Here is a 17,742-nt window from a genome sequence, read left to right as displayed (position 1 = left end):
ACTTTCTAGCAGGTTAATCTCCTAGCCAGAGTCAAGAAAGGAAGACACAGCAGCCACACTGTTCCCACAGAGTTGAGGTCTGGAAGGGGTGACCCAGGCCAGGCGACGTCTGTTTGGAATATGGGGTCATCCTCCTCTCGTTATTTCCAGAAACACATGGTAAAGTCTTAAGGTATTCAGCCTCTAAGCCCTTTGGGCTTCTAAACTTACCACAAAAAGATGACAGGCTGAAGCTTGTAGAGAAGCTTGTAGGCTCCTAGATTAAGAGTGTGCATTTGGAACACAAATAAGAAGCAGACATATCACACAACACACAAAACGAGACTAGGCCAGGGGAGCGTGCTGTAGAGACAGATGAGGGTTTCCCGAAAGTGTTACGACTGAGAATGGTCCCAGGATTTACCTTGTCCTTGTCTGCATTCTTTGTACAGTCAGAGCTGCTGTAACTCACAGAGGTTGCATCATTTTCTGGATCTGCTAAGGACCCCAGAAGGGATAGAGGTTTATTCTATTTTAGTGGACCGTGTGAAATTAAAAGAAACCCTCACCTCATTCCTCCAATATCTTAAACTGTTCCCTACACAGTTCCTTGGCCAGAGGCAGAGGGTATCCCACATGCCTCAGGTAACCCCCAAGGATAAGGGGGACAATCCCATCACCTTGATAAAGACCTCACCGTGCCCTAGTTCATGTTTTTCGCAATTAATCAAATAACTGTGGACAGGTCAGGCTCAACTAGCAATCTCGAAGTCATCACTTAAACAGAGGTTTCGCAGTGTACATTATGGGAAATCACCATTTCATTACAGATTCAGAATAAAAATGAGGATGCCTGGGTGGCTCAGTCAGTTAATCATCTGACTCTTGATTTTGGCTCAGGTCATGATCTCACAGCTTGTGAGTTCGAGCCCTGCATCAGGCTCCACCCTGACAGTGTTGGGATTCTCTCTCCCCACCTCTCTCTGGTCCTCCCAGATGCACGCACACACACACACACACTCTCTCTCTCTCTCTCTCTCTCTCTCTCTCTCTGTCTGTCTTCGTCTCTGTCTCTGTCTCTCAAAATAAATGAGCTTAAAAAAAGGGTAAATGGAGAATACTGAATGGGGTATATCATCAGGGAATGCTTAACCTGGGTATGTTTCTTCAGGCTCCAGGTGGATTGTTCAGTCTTTTTGCTTATCTATAAGCTGCCTTCTGCATCGAAAGTTATTATATAACTATACCTGAATAGAAATGTACTTACACTAATATACAAACGAGAAAAGGAAAACGATGGGTATTTAGCAGTGAAGCCACAGACTTGCCCTGATAACATCAGAGGACGAAGCTATATGGAGCCTGAATTATGAACGTAGGGCTATGGTTCAAGAAAAAATAAAATAAAAATGACACATTAAAAGTAGTAATGAAATGAACTCCTGAAATAAAATTAAAATAAAGTCTTCACATTGTGTCAAGGTGGGAAGAAAGCTAAGGCCCATGTCCCGTCATCCCCTCCAGGATCCTCTCTTTAGCTAGGGGATGCTGGAGGAGGTGGGAGGGTCCACAGTCAGGGGAGGGGCCTGAGCTCCACCAGTCACAGGGACAGGTGCTCCGCTGCCTGGGGCACCAGAGGAGAATGCCCTCCTGTCACCCCTTCAGACCACCTGCTGTCCTTAGGTAGTAATTGTGGTTCTGTCCAGGACACACGATGATCACCCACAGAAAAAGGCTTTGCCGCAGAAATTAGGCTGCTGCACATCACCACGTGCCCCTTACCTCTCCTCAAGGGTTCTGCGTCTCTGGACTTCCAGGCATTGGTCTCCGCCTCCTGTATCCCTCAAGCAGCCTCTTTCCTTCCATCCCATCCAGTCTTGGATACAGAAAAAGAATGGACTTCTGTAAGAGTTGCAATGCCACGTCCTCTGACTAGACACTAAACAGCACAGCTGTCATCCCTCAAAACACCCATAAAAACTCATGTCACGTTCCCTCCCACACCTGTGTTTCAAGCGGGTGACCTCCCGGCTCTGCTCTGCCATTTCCCTCTCCCAGATCCGAGGCTTGATCTGGGAGAGAAAAACACATCCACCTTCAGTCGTGCCAGACTGTGCACCAAAGAGGGAAGGGAGGAGAAAGGAAACACTTACCCAGTTGTCCTGAGCATTATTCTCATGAACTGCGATCTGAAAAAGCAACAATGAAAAGTCCATGTTTAGGAATTCCAAGGACCACTACACTCACCCACATGAGGTACTAAGGGTTCAATATGTCAGGCAGACCTCAGGGTCCCTGGTATCTGAAGGTGAGTTCTGTCTGCTGCAGCTGTTCTTGTCTTTGTCCATTTTGTTGCCTGTGAGTTATAGTTGCTTTTGTCAGATAAGGCCCAATATTGGGTATGATTTTCAATAATCTGCCCATGTTGTCATCATCCTCCTTTCTGTTCCCTAATACAATTTTACACATGAAACCCTTTCCACATGATTGTAAATGTACAATAGGATCAAAACTATTGTTCCATCCTTTCCTAACTCATTCCATGACTGTAGGGTTCAGAGTTCACATAATTCCTTCCCACTGTCAATTGTGCCCTAATTCATCATGTGACAAGTGTCTTTCATCATAAAGCTCTTTCCTCCTTTCACTTAGATCTTCACCACGTTTCCTAGGGTTGCAAAGACCAGGACCATGAAATGGCACTACCATGTTGATGGTACGATTCATTCTAAGACAGGCTGTTTCCGACAGATTATGAGACTTGACACCACCCCCCAGGAACGTTGGCATGGATGAAGTTTCCACACAATCTGGCCATTGCTTGAAATCTGGAAATGTTGATGAAGTTAATTGTTTTGTTCTTTCTAAATCTTACCTTTTTGTCTGTTAATACTCTATGCATATGTCCTCTGAATTTTTGTTTACATTACTATGTTGAGTCTAAACATAGACTTTTAACCTTGTAAAAAGGTTAAAAACAAAAAGATGAAGAGAGGTTTCATGAGCTGCTGGTAATTAGTAGCTGAACTCACTTGTACTTGTTTATTTCTTTCATAGCTATTTTCACATTTTCCCTGCAGCTGCCAGCTGATTCTTCTTTGCCGCCAGTTCATACTGTGTCATTTTCAGCTTCCTAAGATGGGAAAGACATATACACAGTCCAGGAGCCAAGGTCCACAAATTCTGCCTTTTTACCTCCCAGCACTCTTGAAGGCCTAGATGCAAATATCCCTTCCCCCACCTTGCCCATAAATGCACAGACTGACAACACAGTCAGAGATATGAACTGAACACCCCATTTAAGTTAAAGGAAATTCAACCTCTGTCTGCTGCCATGTCTCTGCTCTCAGACCTGTTTCCTCTCCTTCATCATAAAGTCATCAAATAACATTGCACTTTGTGCCTTCCCAGAGCTGGACTTTGGTTTGAGATGGTGAAGGCGCATTTCAGTTCAGTGTCAAAAACCTTGTGTGACCACCCATACCCATTAGGATGAAGCAAGGGATCATCACTAGTCTCACACCTCCGTGGGGAGCCCTGATTCTCAGTCCAGAAGTTGTACCCTGACACAGACAATCACCCTGAAAGACGACCTTCCAGGATATGGCTTCCCCACCATTGCAGCTCACTCCCAGACATCGCTAGCGTCAGGAGTACAACCCCTGCATCCACCTTCACATATCCTGGTGGAGGAAAAGGCCAATCTTAGAGCAGCAACATCACCTGAGGTAGAACCTGATATGAACTGTCACACAGTCTGGGTTTATCTCCAGGAAACAGATTTCAGATGGAAAACTATCAACTTCCTGGAGCCAATCTACTTGAACAAGACTCAGTTCATTGACAGTGAAGGCAGCAAAGGGAAATGCTTAGAAAGGCTGGTTTGCTGTGTTGCCCTCAGACTATTTTGTTCATGGTGTTGCTTTAAAGGGTTTCACCTTGCACTGGATGTATTCAGGAGTCACATGCAAAATTGAAAGACTCCTAGAAACTGACACAAAACCTCTAGACAGAGAAAGGCACATGCATTGCCTTCCGGCACCTCAGGCAGTCCTTCAACAAATGCTTTCTGGAGTGGCTGGAATGTAGTGGTTCTGTTGTAAGGGATTGAAAATAGAAAGGTGGCCAGGGTGCTGTACGTGCTCCCCAAAAGAGCTTAGAAATGGTAAAAACAAGATGCCAGTGAGACAGAGCAGGCTCCACCCCAGGTGGGGGAAGGACTAACAGAAGCTGAGTCTCCAGGGAAGAGAAGGAAGTATTTCCTTTTCAATGTGAATGAGGGACTCTAAAGGCCCTGATCTCCTCCTGAGAATAAAAGGAAATACTGTACAAAGGAGGAAACATGTGAGCGAATGCACCAAATTTCTAATGACCCCATGAAGACACATGTGACCAAGATGGGGAAGAAGGAAGCCCAGGACAAAGCCAGCCTGGTAGTGGGAACCAATCTCCCCAGGACTCATCAATGAACTTGGGGACAGACAACTGAACTGCAAAATAGCTGAACAACTTTATGGGCACAGACTTAGAAGGAAACGTGTTTAGTTCAGAGGCGGCCAGCAAAGATGAGCCCTAGTGAAGCTGCGGGCTTTGGTCAAGACTCAGAGGAGGTGCACTTAAAAAATCGGGGGACAGGAAATAACTCAGCTTCCTTAGGGATTGGCCTGCTGTGAACAATCTCACTAGCAGAACTGATGTAGGGATCCAGTACTGCTGGCGCCCGTACCCACTTTTTCTGTGGTTTCTGCAGCAAGATCATTGATTTTTTCCCTACGCATTCTTGACCCACGTGTTGTCCTGAACAAAAATGACCTAATTCGTGGATGAAAAGACAACGTGATGGGACTGAAACCCATGCACCAATGTAAATGGATCCCAAGCAGATCCAGACATCACTGTTATTATTGCTGATAACTTCCCTCTTCCACCCAAATACATGACACAATGTGTGACAAGCACTTAGGACAAAAGGAAAATGCGGGTGACAGAAAGCAAGATAAGAAGGACAGGCACAATTCTGAATGCATTTGGCAAAAAATTCAAAAAGAATTTTAATTATCTCTACTTGCCGTCACATTCATTCATACAACAGTACTTGTGATAGTTCTCACATGAACATTTTACTCTTCTATAGCCACTTTTCTTTCTTCATAGAATTCTTCAAGGATGCCTGCTTTGTCCTTCAGCTGTTTGACTTTTGCTTCTTTGGTTGCTTTCACAGACCTCAATGCATTACACTTGTCTTCCAAGGCCTTTTTATTTTCTGTACAAACATGGATTTGCTTTCTAAGTGTGCACATGACCTGAGACTTGTTTTTGGTGAGGTGGGAAAAGGGCAAGAACCGTGAAGGCAGGAAGGCACTCTTTCCCTTTCCAATGCAAAGTCATTGTCACCAATATGGGGATTTCTCCCCAATAGACAGCATACTTTCCAGTTGACAGTTATTGGACCTCAAGACTCTCAACTCTACATGCTCAAATTCACCATTTTCATCTTGCGTTTTTAAGTAAGACAGATATGAGAAAAACACTTTCCATAAGTGATGATCCCACAAAAATTTGAGTGCACCTAACACAACAGGATTGTGCATTGCAATAAACAAAGACCTTGAGGCATAAATATAACTAGGAGAAGATAAAGATGGTGGGAAATAGTTCATGTCAGATAGCTTATAAATGGTTTTCTTGTTGGAATATATATATATTTATATACATCTGTATATGTGTGTGTGTGCATACACACACACAAACACACACTTTTTCCCCATTCATGTTGAAAATTCAATGTTCAGCATTACAAGAGGAAGAGACTATGAGGCACCTGAGTGGTTCAGTCAGTTGAGTGTCAGACTCTTGATTTCAGGTCAGGTCATGATTCCAGGATCATGGGATCTAGCCCTGTGTTGGGCTCCACACCGAGTGTGGATCCTTCTTAAGATTCTCTCTCTTTCCCTCTGCCTCTCTCCCCCACTTACATGCCCTCTCTCACTAAAATAATAATAATAATAACAATAATAATAATAAAGAATAATTTAAAAATAACTTTTTTAAAAAAGGATGGGACTATACACTTTAGATTTTCCCCATTTTCTGCCAACTGTCTTTGAGAATTTTCTATATATCTTGGAGGGCAGAGCTGAATGATGTGATAATTAGTTGTGAACATAAAAGATAAACCCTAGTCCTGGAAATGGCAAAATCATCATGGTGGTCGTAGTGAAATTCCACGTCCCTGGGCAGGAGGTTGGACTCCCAGAGGCCCGCTCTCTACTGTGGTAAATGGCAAGCTAATATGCTGTGCTTACCTCACCCAATGCCAATGAACAAAAACTCTCCAAAGCCCAATTACAGTAAAACTCAGCAGCCAAGTCTTAGCACTTCCTGATTCTTCACATTCCTCTCTCTCTCTGAGATAGCAAGGCAGCATGTGCACTTTGAAGGGTGTCTTTTAAAATTTCATTAAAGTGCTCAACTTTCTTGATGTTCTCCTTTAACAAACCATGCTGAATGAGTAATACTAATTCATTATTTTACCTGTGTTTTTAGAATGCAATCTAGGCAAAGAAGGGATTCTTACCTTCCATTTAAGAGCTTCATCAGAGAGAAACTTCCGTTCTCCCTTAGTTTCCTGAAGACGTTTCTTCAATTCATTGTTTTATAAAACATGAAAAAGGAATCAGAATTCAAAAAAAAAAGCATAATGCTAGATAAACCTGTCTTCTAATGTGTGACTCCTTTCACAAATAGAGAGGTAGCTCTTTACACTTGTGAAGCTTGTCTTCATTTGGGACTGTTTATAGAACACATGAAATAAGTCAGTAGGATGCTCTCCCAGAGTGGAAGTAACCAAAATGAAATCACACAAAATATTTGAAAGGGCAATGCTACCTTCTGTTCCCAAGTGGATATTTCTTCATCAAGTTCTTTGTTTTCTTTCTTAAAATTATTGATCTTCGTGGTTGTTTGCTGTAAACTAACTAAAAGGAGATAAAAACAATTTCTGAGGTTGTTACCAAACCAGTTATATCGAATAATCCCAGTGTTTTAGCGGCACAGACACATGATCTGACAGGTGGGTGTACCTAACATTTTAGCTTTCTCGTGTGTCTGAAGAAATCAAGTTTCAGCAGCATTTTAAACCGAAGAAAGCCTATTTCAATGAGCTTCCTATTTAAAATATTGTCCGAAATGGAGAAATGCAATAAAATATCTCCTGCTAATTTCTCTCTCATCTGGAAGCACCCTTCTTGGAAAATTCAGTCCCTTTAAATAGTCCCCAGCAGAGATGAAACAGAAAAATCAAATCCTATCAACTTACATTTCTCTCCTCCAATTATTAAGGTACATAGATAGGTCCCGGCAAATAAAGGAACAAACAAAAACAAAAAAACATCATTTAGTCTCGATTTGAGCCTCTCATACCCCCAGGTGCTGGTTGGAATTCCACACAAAGAAAGCTCAAACTGCTGCTGACTGATTGACTGCTCAAAGGCCTTGGATGACTTCCTGCTGCTCACAGATTGCCTTTCGTGAACCCTAGGCCGGGGGCCCTGGAGGACAAGGTCTTTGGAATCAAACATACGGGTACCATCTCAGCTTTACACTTAGTGGCTGGAGGATCTGGATTAATGGCAATTCCTAGAAGACAAACTTTTTTCATCCCGACATGCGAATATTACCCTCCAACCTTAAAGGAATATTATTCAACACACACGAAGCACCCAATAATTACAGGTGGATAGCACACGTAAGCTCTAGAACAGACTCCTCTAACAGGGATTAATTCTCTCATCTGACCACAGAGTGCAAACTTCTATTGGCCGGCCCACTGTGAGAGCTCTCATGCCCTGAGATCACTCTTCTCCCCACCACCACCACTGCATTCAAAGGGATGAACATCAGCCTTTGCGGGCTCGCTAAGTGTCAGGCAGCCACCCTGGCTCTCAACAGACAGCGCCACAGCATCACCACAGTCTATGGAGCCCATGCAGAGTACATTTCCCCCATTTGTGTCACATTCACTTCTCGTTCTCCCCTGGCATGGACGGCTCCCTGCACCTCAGACTCAAAACCTTGGTTTAAACCTCTCTTGTGACACACACCCTGCCAGGCAACATCTGGCTTCTTCTCTAAGCTTAGGCTTCTTGATAGACTCAAAAAGGGTTTTCTTATCTTCACATTTCAGCAAGAGCCGGCTCATGGCAAAGTGCTCACTCCACACCTCAGGCTCATGTCATCACTTGTTTCCTAACCATTTCTATGTAAAATTACACTCATTTCATTCTCTCTACTTTGGTGATGTGTTCCTCCTCCTGATCTCTTATCTTAAGGGATGGCAACTCCCCTCCACATTGTCACTTAGGCCCCAAACAGGGAAGAGAAAGATTTTCAAGAGTTAACATGCCAATTAGACATCAGAAACCACCATATGTATCCCTAGTTGAATTAAAATGCACATCAAGGAGTGCCTGGGTGGCTCAGTTGGTTGAGTGTCCAGCTCTGGGTCAGGCCATGATCCCATGTTTTGTGGGTTCTACCCTCACATCGGGCTCTGTGGTGACAGCTGGGAGCCTGGAGCCCACCTCGGAGTCTGTGTCTCCCTCTTTCTGTCCCTCCCCCACTCGCACTTTGCCTCTCTTGCTCAAAAAGAAACAAACATTAAAAAAACCCACATCAAACACCAGTACTGAGGAAATATTCCAAAGAAAACTAAAGCTTAAATTCTTACCTTGATATTCTCGAGGTTCTAAGAGAGGAAGAAACAAAATTAAGTTTGCTGTCAAAACATATTGTTAGTAAAAAACCCAGTGTTTAAAAACCCAGTGTTTAAAAAACCCAGTGTTTAAATACTAAAATAATAACCCAATGAAATTACAATAATCATTTAATTTTGCATAAGGAATTCACAGGATTAAAAAATAGGAAAAAATTAGAATTTCCTATTTAAGTCATGATACTTCACAAACATTTCCGTTAAAACGCACAATGTGTATAGCTTATTTTTGACCCCCAAATCGATTTACATATTCCTAAATGAACATTCATCCTATGCAATTTTGAAAATTGATAATGCAGACATTTTTTTAAAATGCACTAAATCGTCATTTCCCTGACTTTTTCATTTTAAACCCAGGTTCCACATTGAAGTTTAGAACTGGGATTATTTTTAAATCCTGAAATAAAGAAAAAAGGAAGGAGGAAGGAAGGAAGGAAGGTAGGAAGGTCGGCAGGCAGGCACATTCTAATATTTTTCAAGTAGTTAACATAAGAATTTATAAACCAGGTTAAAATAGAAAAATCAATAATATTAAACCTAAGAAGTCAATGACTTCTGTTGTACATTCGTAAAGTATCTAAAGAAACTCCTTTGGAATATCTCCAAAAATATGCCCAAAATTTATGGAAGAATGGGAGAAAGTAACAATAAAAAATGTACTAGAGATACAACTGATAATGTTATATGGATAGATGTTTACAGATAGGGACTTAGAGAGAGGAGTAGTTACTATCATAAACATGGGATTGTTATTCCCCCCAAAATATACTTCTAGTTCACTTTCTAAAAACATTGGGGTTTTCTTTCAAGGTTTACTTTGATTCTGAATCACAGCTCAAAGTGTCAGATTTCTGAAGTAAATAAAGATTTGCCTAATCAGGTGATCTTCTCTATGCTGATGACATCTAGGAGATTTTAAGTTCCTTGAATACACAGCTCCAAGTAGCCAATGAAAGGAATTCACATTCCTATTTCACAGTATTGCACCTAAATCAATCAATAAGAACTATGAAAATTATTTCTAAAAGAATGCTAAAGTCCTGGATATGTTCCCCAAAAGAACACATGTCATTTTACAAAAACTAGACTAACCAGCACTGTAGGAGCCAATACACCCACAGTGCAATTCACACGAATTCACATAGGAAGCTTTAATTTTGTGCAAATGAACCTCTCTAGAGAGTAGCCTCCAAAATGTGTAACATTTGTTTCTTCAGCTCTCAGAAGCGAGGTCACTAAAATGCGTGCTGGTGGGAAATGTACATGTCTTTGAGTGGCCACTGTCTGAAAGAGAGCAGGGTCTGTCAGCACAATGAGCATGGGTATCGGACACACAAAAGACAAGCCATACTGGCATGAATGTAAACATCCTCCCTCGTGGGTATTCTTGAAACATCTGGCAACTGTCTGGCTGCTGATATTCATAGTTGACTCTTTTGTTTTTGAAATTATTGTCAAGTTCGCGAACATACAGTGTATATAGTGTGCTCTTTGTTTTGGGGGCACATTCCGTGATTCATCGTTTACATACAACACCCAGTGCTCATCCCAACAAGTGCCCTCTTCGATGCCCATCACTCATTTCCCCCCACCCCCGCATCAACCCTCAGTTCTCTGCATTCAAGAGTCTCTTATACTTTGCCTTCCCTTCTATTCGAAACTACTTTTTCCCCTTCCCTCCCCCCATGGTCCTCCATTAAGTTTCTCAAGTTGCACATATGAGTGAAAACGTTTGATATCTGTCTTTTTCTGACTGACTTATTTCACTTGGCATAATACACTCCAGTTCCATCCACATTGTGACACATGGCAGGATTTTATTCTTTGTCATTGCCAACTAGTATTCCATTGTATATATATACCACATCTCTTTATTCATCAGTTGATGGACATTTAGGCTCTTTCCATAATTTGTTGAAATTATTATTGAAAGTGCTGCTCTACAGGTGCCCCTATGAATCAGCACAGGGCAGAGAGCATTTTAAGAGAAATAGTTCATTAGCTTCTCTCCCGGGAGCCCTGGGACAACACCCAGATGGTTGACGGCCCCAGGTGTTCTGGGCAGGGAGGGCCTAGCAGGTGGCCAGGGTCACCCCAGTTATAAGTGGAGCAGAGAGCAGGGAAAGACGCAGCAGTGAACAGAGTTGGGGGCCTTGAAAAGGTGAGATGATTCATGGAGGCGAGGTAGTGTCCCCAAAGCCAGTGTCAGCTTCCCATCTGGGGAGCCCTTTGTGGCTCCTAGGGGCAGGACCAGGAGCCTAGAGTTTGAGATCCAGCTGTGCTGCTTACCAGCTGTGTGACCTAGACTGGTTTGCTTCAGTAAAATGGTTTCCTTCCATGTACATGCCTGTGTCCGTAACTGTGGTGAGGACAAGAGAAAGCCATGTACTGAGTACCTGTGGGCATTGACATCACCAACTACGGGGGATGCAGGATCATCAAGCCCAATGGTCAAGAATGAATTCTTGTTACGTTTTATGGTGCGAAGAGGTGTTTTCATTTCAGCATGGGGACAGGACCGGTTGGAAGGAAGAGCTGCACTGGGAAAGTGAGGAGCAATTAACTGTATACTTTTCAGTTTGGGGGTGGAGAGGCTAGAGGTAACCTATCTCTAAAGGGATTTGTGCATGTTAAAGAAGACTCGTGGGATCCTGGAGGTCTGGCTGTTGTGAAGACAGGGTTGCTTTCAGTCTCTAGCAAATCATCAATATTTAGTGCCATTAGTGCCTTGAGCAGGGTCTCACTCCGCATGTCTCAGGGATTTTTCAGTGGGCTGCAGATTGTGAGAGAATTTAATCTTGACTATGATTCTCTTGCCTTTGTGCTCCTCCTCATTTCCCCCATGAATAATTTTTAAGTTTCTTTACTTTGAGAGAAATATAGAGTGAGCAGGGGAGGGGCAGAGAGGGAGGGAGAGAGAGAATCCCAAGCAGCATCCACTCTCATATTGCTGAGCCCGATGTGGGGTTGAACTCACAAGCCATGAGATCATGACCTCAGCTGAGATCAAGTGTCAGAGTCTTAACTGACTGAGAGACCCAGGCACCTCGCCCCCTGCCGCCCCCTGAACAATTCTGAACCTTAAATCTTTAAGGTTGTTGAAGGCAGGGGGTAGGCCTCATCTTCTGTAACTTCTTCTTGCCGAATAGAGATGGAGAGATGTCCCTACGTCATGGGTCAACATCGTTTAGTCAGGAATGTATAGGGGATTTAGGAAAAGTGGAGGCAGCTGAGTCCAATGTGGATCCCAAAGAAGTATGTGTGTGGTGGTAAGGACCATTTGTCAACCTGAAGTTATTATAGTGATGGAGTCTTGGCACCAAGCAGAGAAACTTTGGAAAAGGCAACGTATGAGTATTAATATGGCTATAAGAATGAGAAGTCCAACAAAGAGACCCTTTATAGTTGACCACAGTCGTCCTGAGCAGCAGGGCTTCCCCAGTCTTTTAAAGAGAGGGAAGTATTTTTGTATAGCCTTAATTTGAGTACACATGTCAGTTGGTAACCCTGCCATAATTCTGGAGGAATATTTCTGGATAACCTGGAGTGCATACATAGCACTCTGCTTTAATGAAGCATAGGTGCCTCCTTGGGCTGCAGTTAAGATATCAAGGGCCATTCGGTTTTGGAGGGCCACTTTTTAAACTGAGCTGGGTCTGTTTAAAGATGACTAGTTTATGCTTGGCTAAAGCCTCTATTTGTAATTTTATATCAATAGAGGTGGCCCCTGGGGGAAATATGGCTAAGGGATCAAACCATCAAGAAGTCCTCTTTGTTTGATGTCTAACTTCAACAATATCCTAATTATGAGGAATCACGGGCAAGTGGGAGAAAACTTGTCCGAGCCAGGCCAGAAGCCAAGCCAAATACTTGCCATCAGACATGCCTACAATACCTGTAGGTGTGGGTGAATTCCTCTTCTCAAGGTCCCCCAAATATCCTGAGGTCCCTGTACCTTCCGGGAAGTGATATTCCTGACTCTCCGGTTAAGGCTGCTGGGAAACCTGTAAGCAAGGTATCAGGCCAACTGTTGAAAAGGGCTTTCCTGGCTTAATTTTCATTTCTTTAAATGTGTGTTTATTTTGGAGAGAGAAAGAGAGAGGGGATGAGTAGGGGAGGGTCAGAGAGAGGGAGACAAAGGATCTTAGCAGGCTTTGTGCTATCAGTGCAGAGTCTGATACGGGGCTCGAACTCACGAACTATGAGGTCAGGACCTGAGCTGAAGTCAGACGCTTAACTGACTGTGCCATCCAGGCGTCCCCTGGCTTTGTGTTTCATAAAGGCAACCTCAGTTCCTTAAAGCTGTATGGTCATATCTGGGTCTGTGTATGTCCCTCTGAAACATGACATTCCAGTCAAAGCTTTGGTAAAATAACCAATAGTTTCAATAGTGTCCTGTTACAAGGAGAACAGATTCTTAGTGAACTTAGGAAAACAACTGTAATTACCTTGTAAGAAAGAACTTTTGAATTTCAGAGGGTTGAGATAGGGAGGAAAGTTAGATGCATGAATTTGTTCACAAATGAATGTTTTACCATGTTTCTGTAAGTCATAGAGACTCATGTTAAGAGAGTTTCCTTAATCTGGCAGAGCAAACATCAGAGAACAAGTATCATTTCAAACAAGAGTCACGAAAATTATAATCATTTTCTTCAGTTCATTTACTTCCATGTTACTAATTCTTGCTCAGTTTGAATGTAGCTTTCGTTCTGGAAATGCTTACCCATTGCAGCTTTATGAATTTTTAAGGTTTATTTATTTGTTTGAGAGAGACAGAGGCAGCATGAGTGGGGAAGGGACAGGGAGAAGGAGACTCCCAAGCAGGCTCCACACTGTCAGTGTAGAGCCCAACAAGGGGCTCAGTCTCATAAACCATGAGATGGTGGCCTGAGCCAAAATCAAGAGTCTGATGCTTAACTGACTGAGTCACTCAGATACCCCAGTTTTATGATTTTAAAGATATCAAAAACCTGCCTTTGTTTAAAAAGAAGTCCTTTGTATGAATTTGCTTGAAGATGAAACACATTTTGCAAATGACAAAAGACCATAATACAGCTGACAAGAAAATTCAGTTATTTCTGTGACACAGAACACTTCGATAATCAGAATATCAAGGGATATTAAAACTTCAGGAATTTCATATCTATATCTGTCTCTATCTATCTTTCTCCCTATATGAACAGTTATAGCATTGATCCAGCGATACAAGCTTAAGTTTATCATTATTTGTTTGCGCATTCCAAGCATCTTAACATACCAAATAAACAACCTAGTTGGTCAAAAAAGACTTCATTTACTATTTAAATCTTGGGAAAGTTTTAAAGTTCATGCCTAAATAGGATTATGGATCATAATAAAACTTAAAACTTATTTATTTAACTAAGGTGACAAGAGATTCCAAAAGCCAATAGATAGGGTACTATGCTTGTTAGTAAAATTTAGCTCCTTTAACATTGTGAAGTTTTAACTTTCTTAACATACCAAAGACCTGCTAAATGCAAAACAGGGAACCTTTGGTTTTCTGGGCAAGCAAAACAAAAGAGAAAACAAGATTTATGTTTTCTTACCAAGTGCAAACTAACAATCCAAGAAAACGTTCTTTTTTAGCAGAGAGAAAGCAGAATTGTAATCTTCTAACAGTGTACCTCTAGAATCCGTTCATTTTGGGGTGCCTGTGGAGTGCAGTTGCTTGAGCATCCCACTCTTGATTTTGTCTCAGGTCATGGGATCAAACCCCGAGTCAGGCTATGTACTAAGCGTGGAGCCTGCTTGAGATTCTCTCTCTCTGCCCCTTCCCCATGTGTGCACATACTGTCTCTCTCAAATACGAAATAAAGAAAGTCCATTCATTTCAATGTTAGTCTGTGCTTATGACATATAAAATTATTGTCCAAAGACTACCCTTCACAAACTTTCTACAACTTTCTTTCACACTCAGATTTTGTCCCAAGCCATTTCTTTCCAAACAACCAATCTCATTTTAGGAGAAAATTACTTTCTTTTACCTCAACAAAAATGTATTCCCATTCATCACGTCTTCCTTACACATCTCTTCATTTTTTTACATGCAGAGTTACTTTCCTTATTTCCATCAGTCTTATTTACATTTAGCAGAAGAATTTTAACTCTTAGAAACCTTAGTCTCCAGTGAAAACTAAGAAGTAACCAATTGTGAACTCTTAGACCAGAATTCTTCTAGATCTAAAATTCATAAAACTACATTTTGTAATTAAAAAACATGTTTTTCCATAGTACAGTCTTTTAATAAAGCACAAAGCATATTTCCAACAGGCCCAAATATCCTCAGCTTCTCTGTAATGAGAAGCCAAAAGTACAAATCTACATTCCATAATCAGTGCTACAGCACTCAGTCCTATTTGGAAAAGGCCTAGATGGCCAGTGGATTCAGTTCTATTTATCATTTAACCAAAACTTTCAAGTTAAAGACTTTGAAAGCTATCTTAACAATTATCCAAGAAAACTTTGAGACAGACAAAATTCAGAATCATTTTAAGTCCTCTTTTTGCTAACAAATTGCCACAGAAATAACACAAGCTTATTTGACTTTCTGCACACCTTGGTAGAATAAAAGTTTTGTATTTGAAGCTGACAACTCCAAAGACACGTCCATTTTCATTAAGCCAACAAATGTAGTTTAAATACCATGTATATTTCACCTGGGGCCACTAAAATGTCAATCAGTTGTTCCCCGTTGTCAATTTTTACCTGGGGCTGTGGCTGGAAATCTGAAATGGGAGGTGTTAAGTCCAAGGGGGTACTCTTTGCTCCTTGACAGCAAGGGTAGGAGAAGGCGTCAGAGGTACTGAGGATGTATAGATAGGAGTCTTTAGGGGTCTATGCGGGTACCACCGCACCCCAGGTGGTACAGAAACAGGTGGAAGGGTCCTGGGGAGGCTCACCTGTCTCCCTCACTTGACCTGGCCCCATGCAACACCCCCACGCTAAGTGTACCCTGTCCATACTCTGTGCTCCTGTCCCATGGCCACACTACCCTGGCCACTCCCTGGAATCCAGGGCTGGACACAGCCTTCCATAAGCCACTGACACGGGGTGCCCAGCACCAGGTTGGAACCATGAAAATATCCCTTTCCATGACAACTTAGATGGGATGGGTCATGCCAGGGTCTGTGTATTCTGTCTGCCTGTGCTGGCCTCCAGTGGAGTGCCAGAGTTATGTGGAGTGTGTGTGTGTGTGTGCATGTGTGTGTCTAAATTTACATTATGCACCTGTTCGTGTGAGTTCTGTTTCTGTGAGTCTATTGACTGTGGACATGAGTTTCTTGTTATTTGGTTGTTTTCACGTTTTTCACTTGGGTTTATTTGCATGTATGTGTATCTGTGTCTGTCTCTGAATGAGTATGTATCCGCTGTGCAGACCTCTGTGTCTGTGACTGTATCATCTTTATCTTCCAGGGACATGGGTCCCTGTGGTGGGAGTGTGTGTGTGTATCTGTGTTTCATGTCTGTGTGTGTATTGGTTGTGCATGTGATTCTGAGGCCCCTTTGGGTGTTCTTGATCATACGTGTGTGTGTGTGTTTTCTGTGTGTGTGTGTGTTTGGCGTGTGTAGAGTTTGCTTTATGGGGCTGTTACACGTGGCCCTGCGTGTGTGTGTCTGTGTGGGTGAGTGTGCTCCCCTCAGGGTGTCACTGACTATGTCTGCAGCATGGGTCTGTGTGTGAGCCTGTCCATGAGTCCCATACCCGAGTACCCAGATGAGGCTGTGGGTGATTCCATGCCCGTGTGTCTGTGCTTATGGTGTCTGTTTGTTTCTGTGAGTGTGTATGTGTGTACCCCTAGGAATGAGCGGCTGCAGAGGAGACCCTTCAAAGATGAGTCCTGGGGTGGGTGAGCAGGAGACAATCTGTGCTGCCCTCAACCTCAGGCTCAGCTCCCTCTGTCCATTTTTCTCCTGTCCTCCAGTGTCCCTGCCTTGTGTTGCCATCTCAGTCCCCAGGGATGGATGGAGTGAAAGGTCAACTCACAGGACCACAGGCCAGCGGCTAGGAGGGCTCCAGGTGGAAGGAGGGCTTATTAAGTATGGGGAGGGCTCCTAGACCCTGGTGAGGATAAGGGCTTCCTGGGCCCTGGGAGAGGTGAGTGAGCAGGGGGCCCCTAGGGAAGCCCGGGGAAACAGAGCTCTTGGGCCCCATGGAAGGAATGCAGGATTGGGCACCCCAGGAAAGAGCTGGAGGGGTCCTACAGGACTCGTGAGTCCCCAAAGGGCAGATCCCTCACTCACCTGTGCTGGTACAGGCTGGGGCCGGGAAGCAGCAGCAGCAGCATCCAGAGGCAGCAGGGGCAGCAGATTCCTGGGATGGTGGATGGAGCAGTGAGCCATGGTTTTGCAAGCAAGGAGAATCACCATGCTGGGCTGCCCTCGGCCCTTACCCCCTGCCCCAGCCACCTCACCGTCTCTTGCCCTGGCATCACCCTCCAGCAGGGCATGGGCAAGCCAGGCAGGGATGGGTACCTGGGGCCACAGGAGTGTCTCCCATGACCTCTGTGTCCTAGCTGTTGAATGGGCATAAGGAGTCACCCAGGGCCCCTGGAACCAGGAGGGAGAACCCAGCCCTGGAATCTTCTCTGATGGGACTTGGGGAGAATTATGGAGGGACAGCATTTAGGGCCAGTTCATTCTCAGGATAAAAGCACAACACGAGGTCACCTTGGAGGCCGATGTCAGTGTTTTCTTACGCAGGCCACATTCAGAGCACTCACCCAGGGATTTTGAGGAAGGAGAATAACTGATATTAATTTAAAAGAACAAAAATGCTGGACCGTGGGCACTCCTGAAAGTGGGCTCTTACAAAACAAAGCCCAACCCTCCGTCCTCATCCTCTCCATAGTGGGGAAACTGAGGCAGTCAGGGATTTGGTCAAGATCACAGAGTGGTTTCTGGGTGTTTGGCTGATTACATGTGACCAAACTCCTTTTTCCAAAGTTCACTACTTTAATCTTGCCAGT

The 17,742-nt window shown here is 43.4% G+C and overlaps 1 protein-coding gene across 4 annotated transcripts in view; it reads right to left on the bottom strand.

Annotated features, from left to right (window-relative positions):
• Positions 1-1,020: 1,020 nt before the first annotated feature.
• LOC132676772 (transport and Golgi organization protein 1 homolog) overlaps positions 1,021-17,742 on the bottom strand; it is an 81,039-nt gene continuing 64,317 nt past the window's right edge. Inside the window, exons 1-6 of one of the 4 annotated variants that reach the window (XM_078442838.2) lie at positions 7,298-7,338; positions 5,091-5,242; positions 3,012-3,112; positions 2,133-2,168; positions 1,984-2,051; positions 1,021-1,855 (exon numbers count right to left, since the gene is read on the bottom strand). In XM_078442838.2, coding sequence (XP_078298964.1) covers positions 1,768-1,855; positions 1,984-2,051; positions 2,133-2,168; positions 3,012-3,092 — 273 coding nt within the window. In that variant the 5' untranslated portion in view covers positions 3,093-3,112; positions 5,091-5,242; positions 7,298-7,338 and the 3' untranslated portion in view covers positions 1,021-1,767. Of the gene's footprint in view, positions 1,856-1,983; positions 2,052-2,132; positions 2,169-3,011; positions 3,113-3,502; positions 3,615-5,090; positions 5,838-7,297; positions 7,339-17,742 lie in introns of those variants that run through there. The other 3 variants (XM_081794982.1, XM_060628781.3, XM_060628780.3) reach the window with 3 other exon arrangements.

This window comes from Panthera onca, chromosome A2 (genome assembly GCF_046562875.1).
Source record: "Panthera onca isolate mPanOnc1 chromosome A2, mPanOnc1 haplotype 2, whole genome shotgun sequence".
NCBI lineage: Eukaryota > Metazoa > Chordata > Mammalia > Carnivora > Felidae > Panthera > Panthera onca.
Note: the sequence above shows the minus strand (reverse complement) of the source record. Positions and strands in the feature narration are given on the sequence as shown.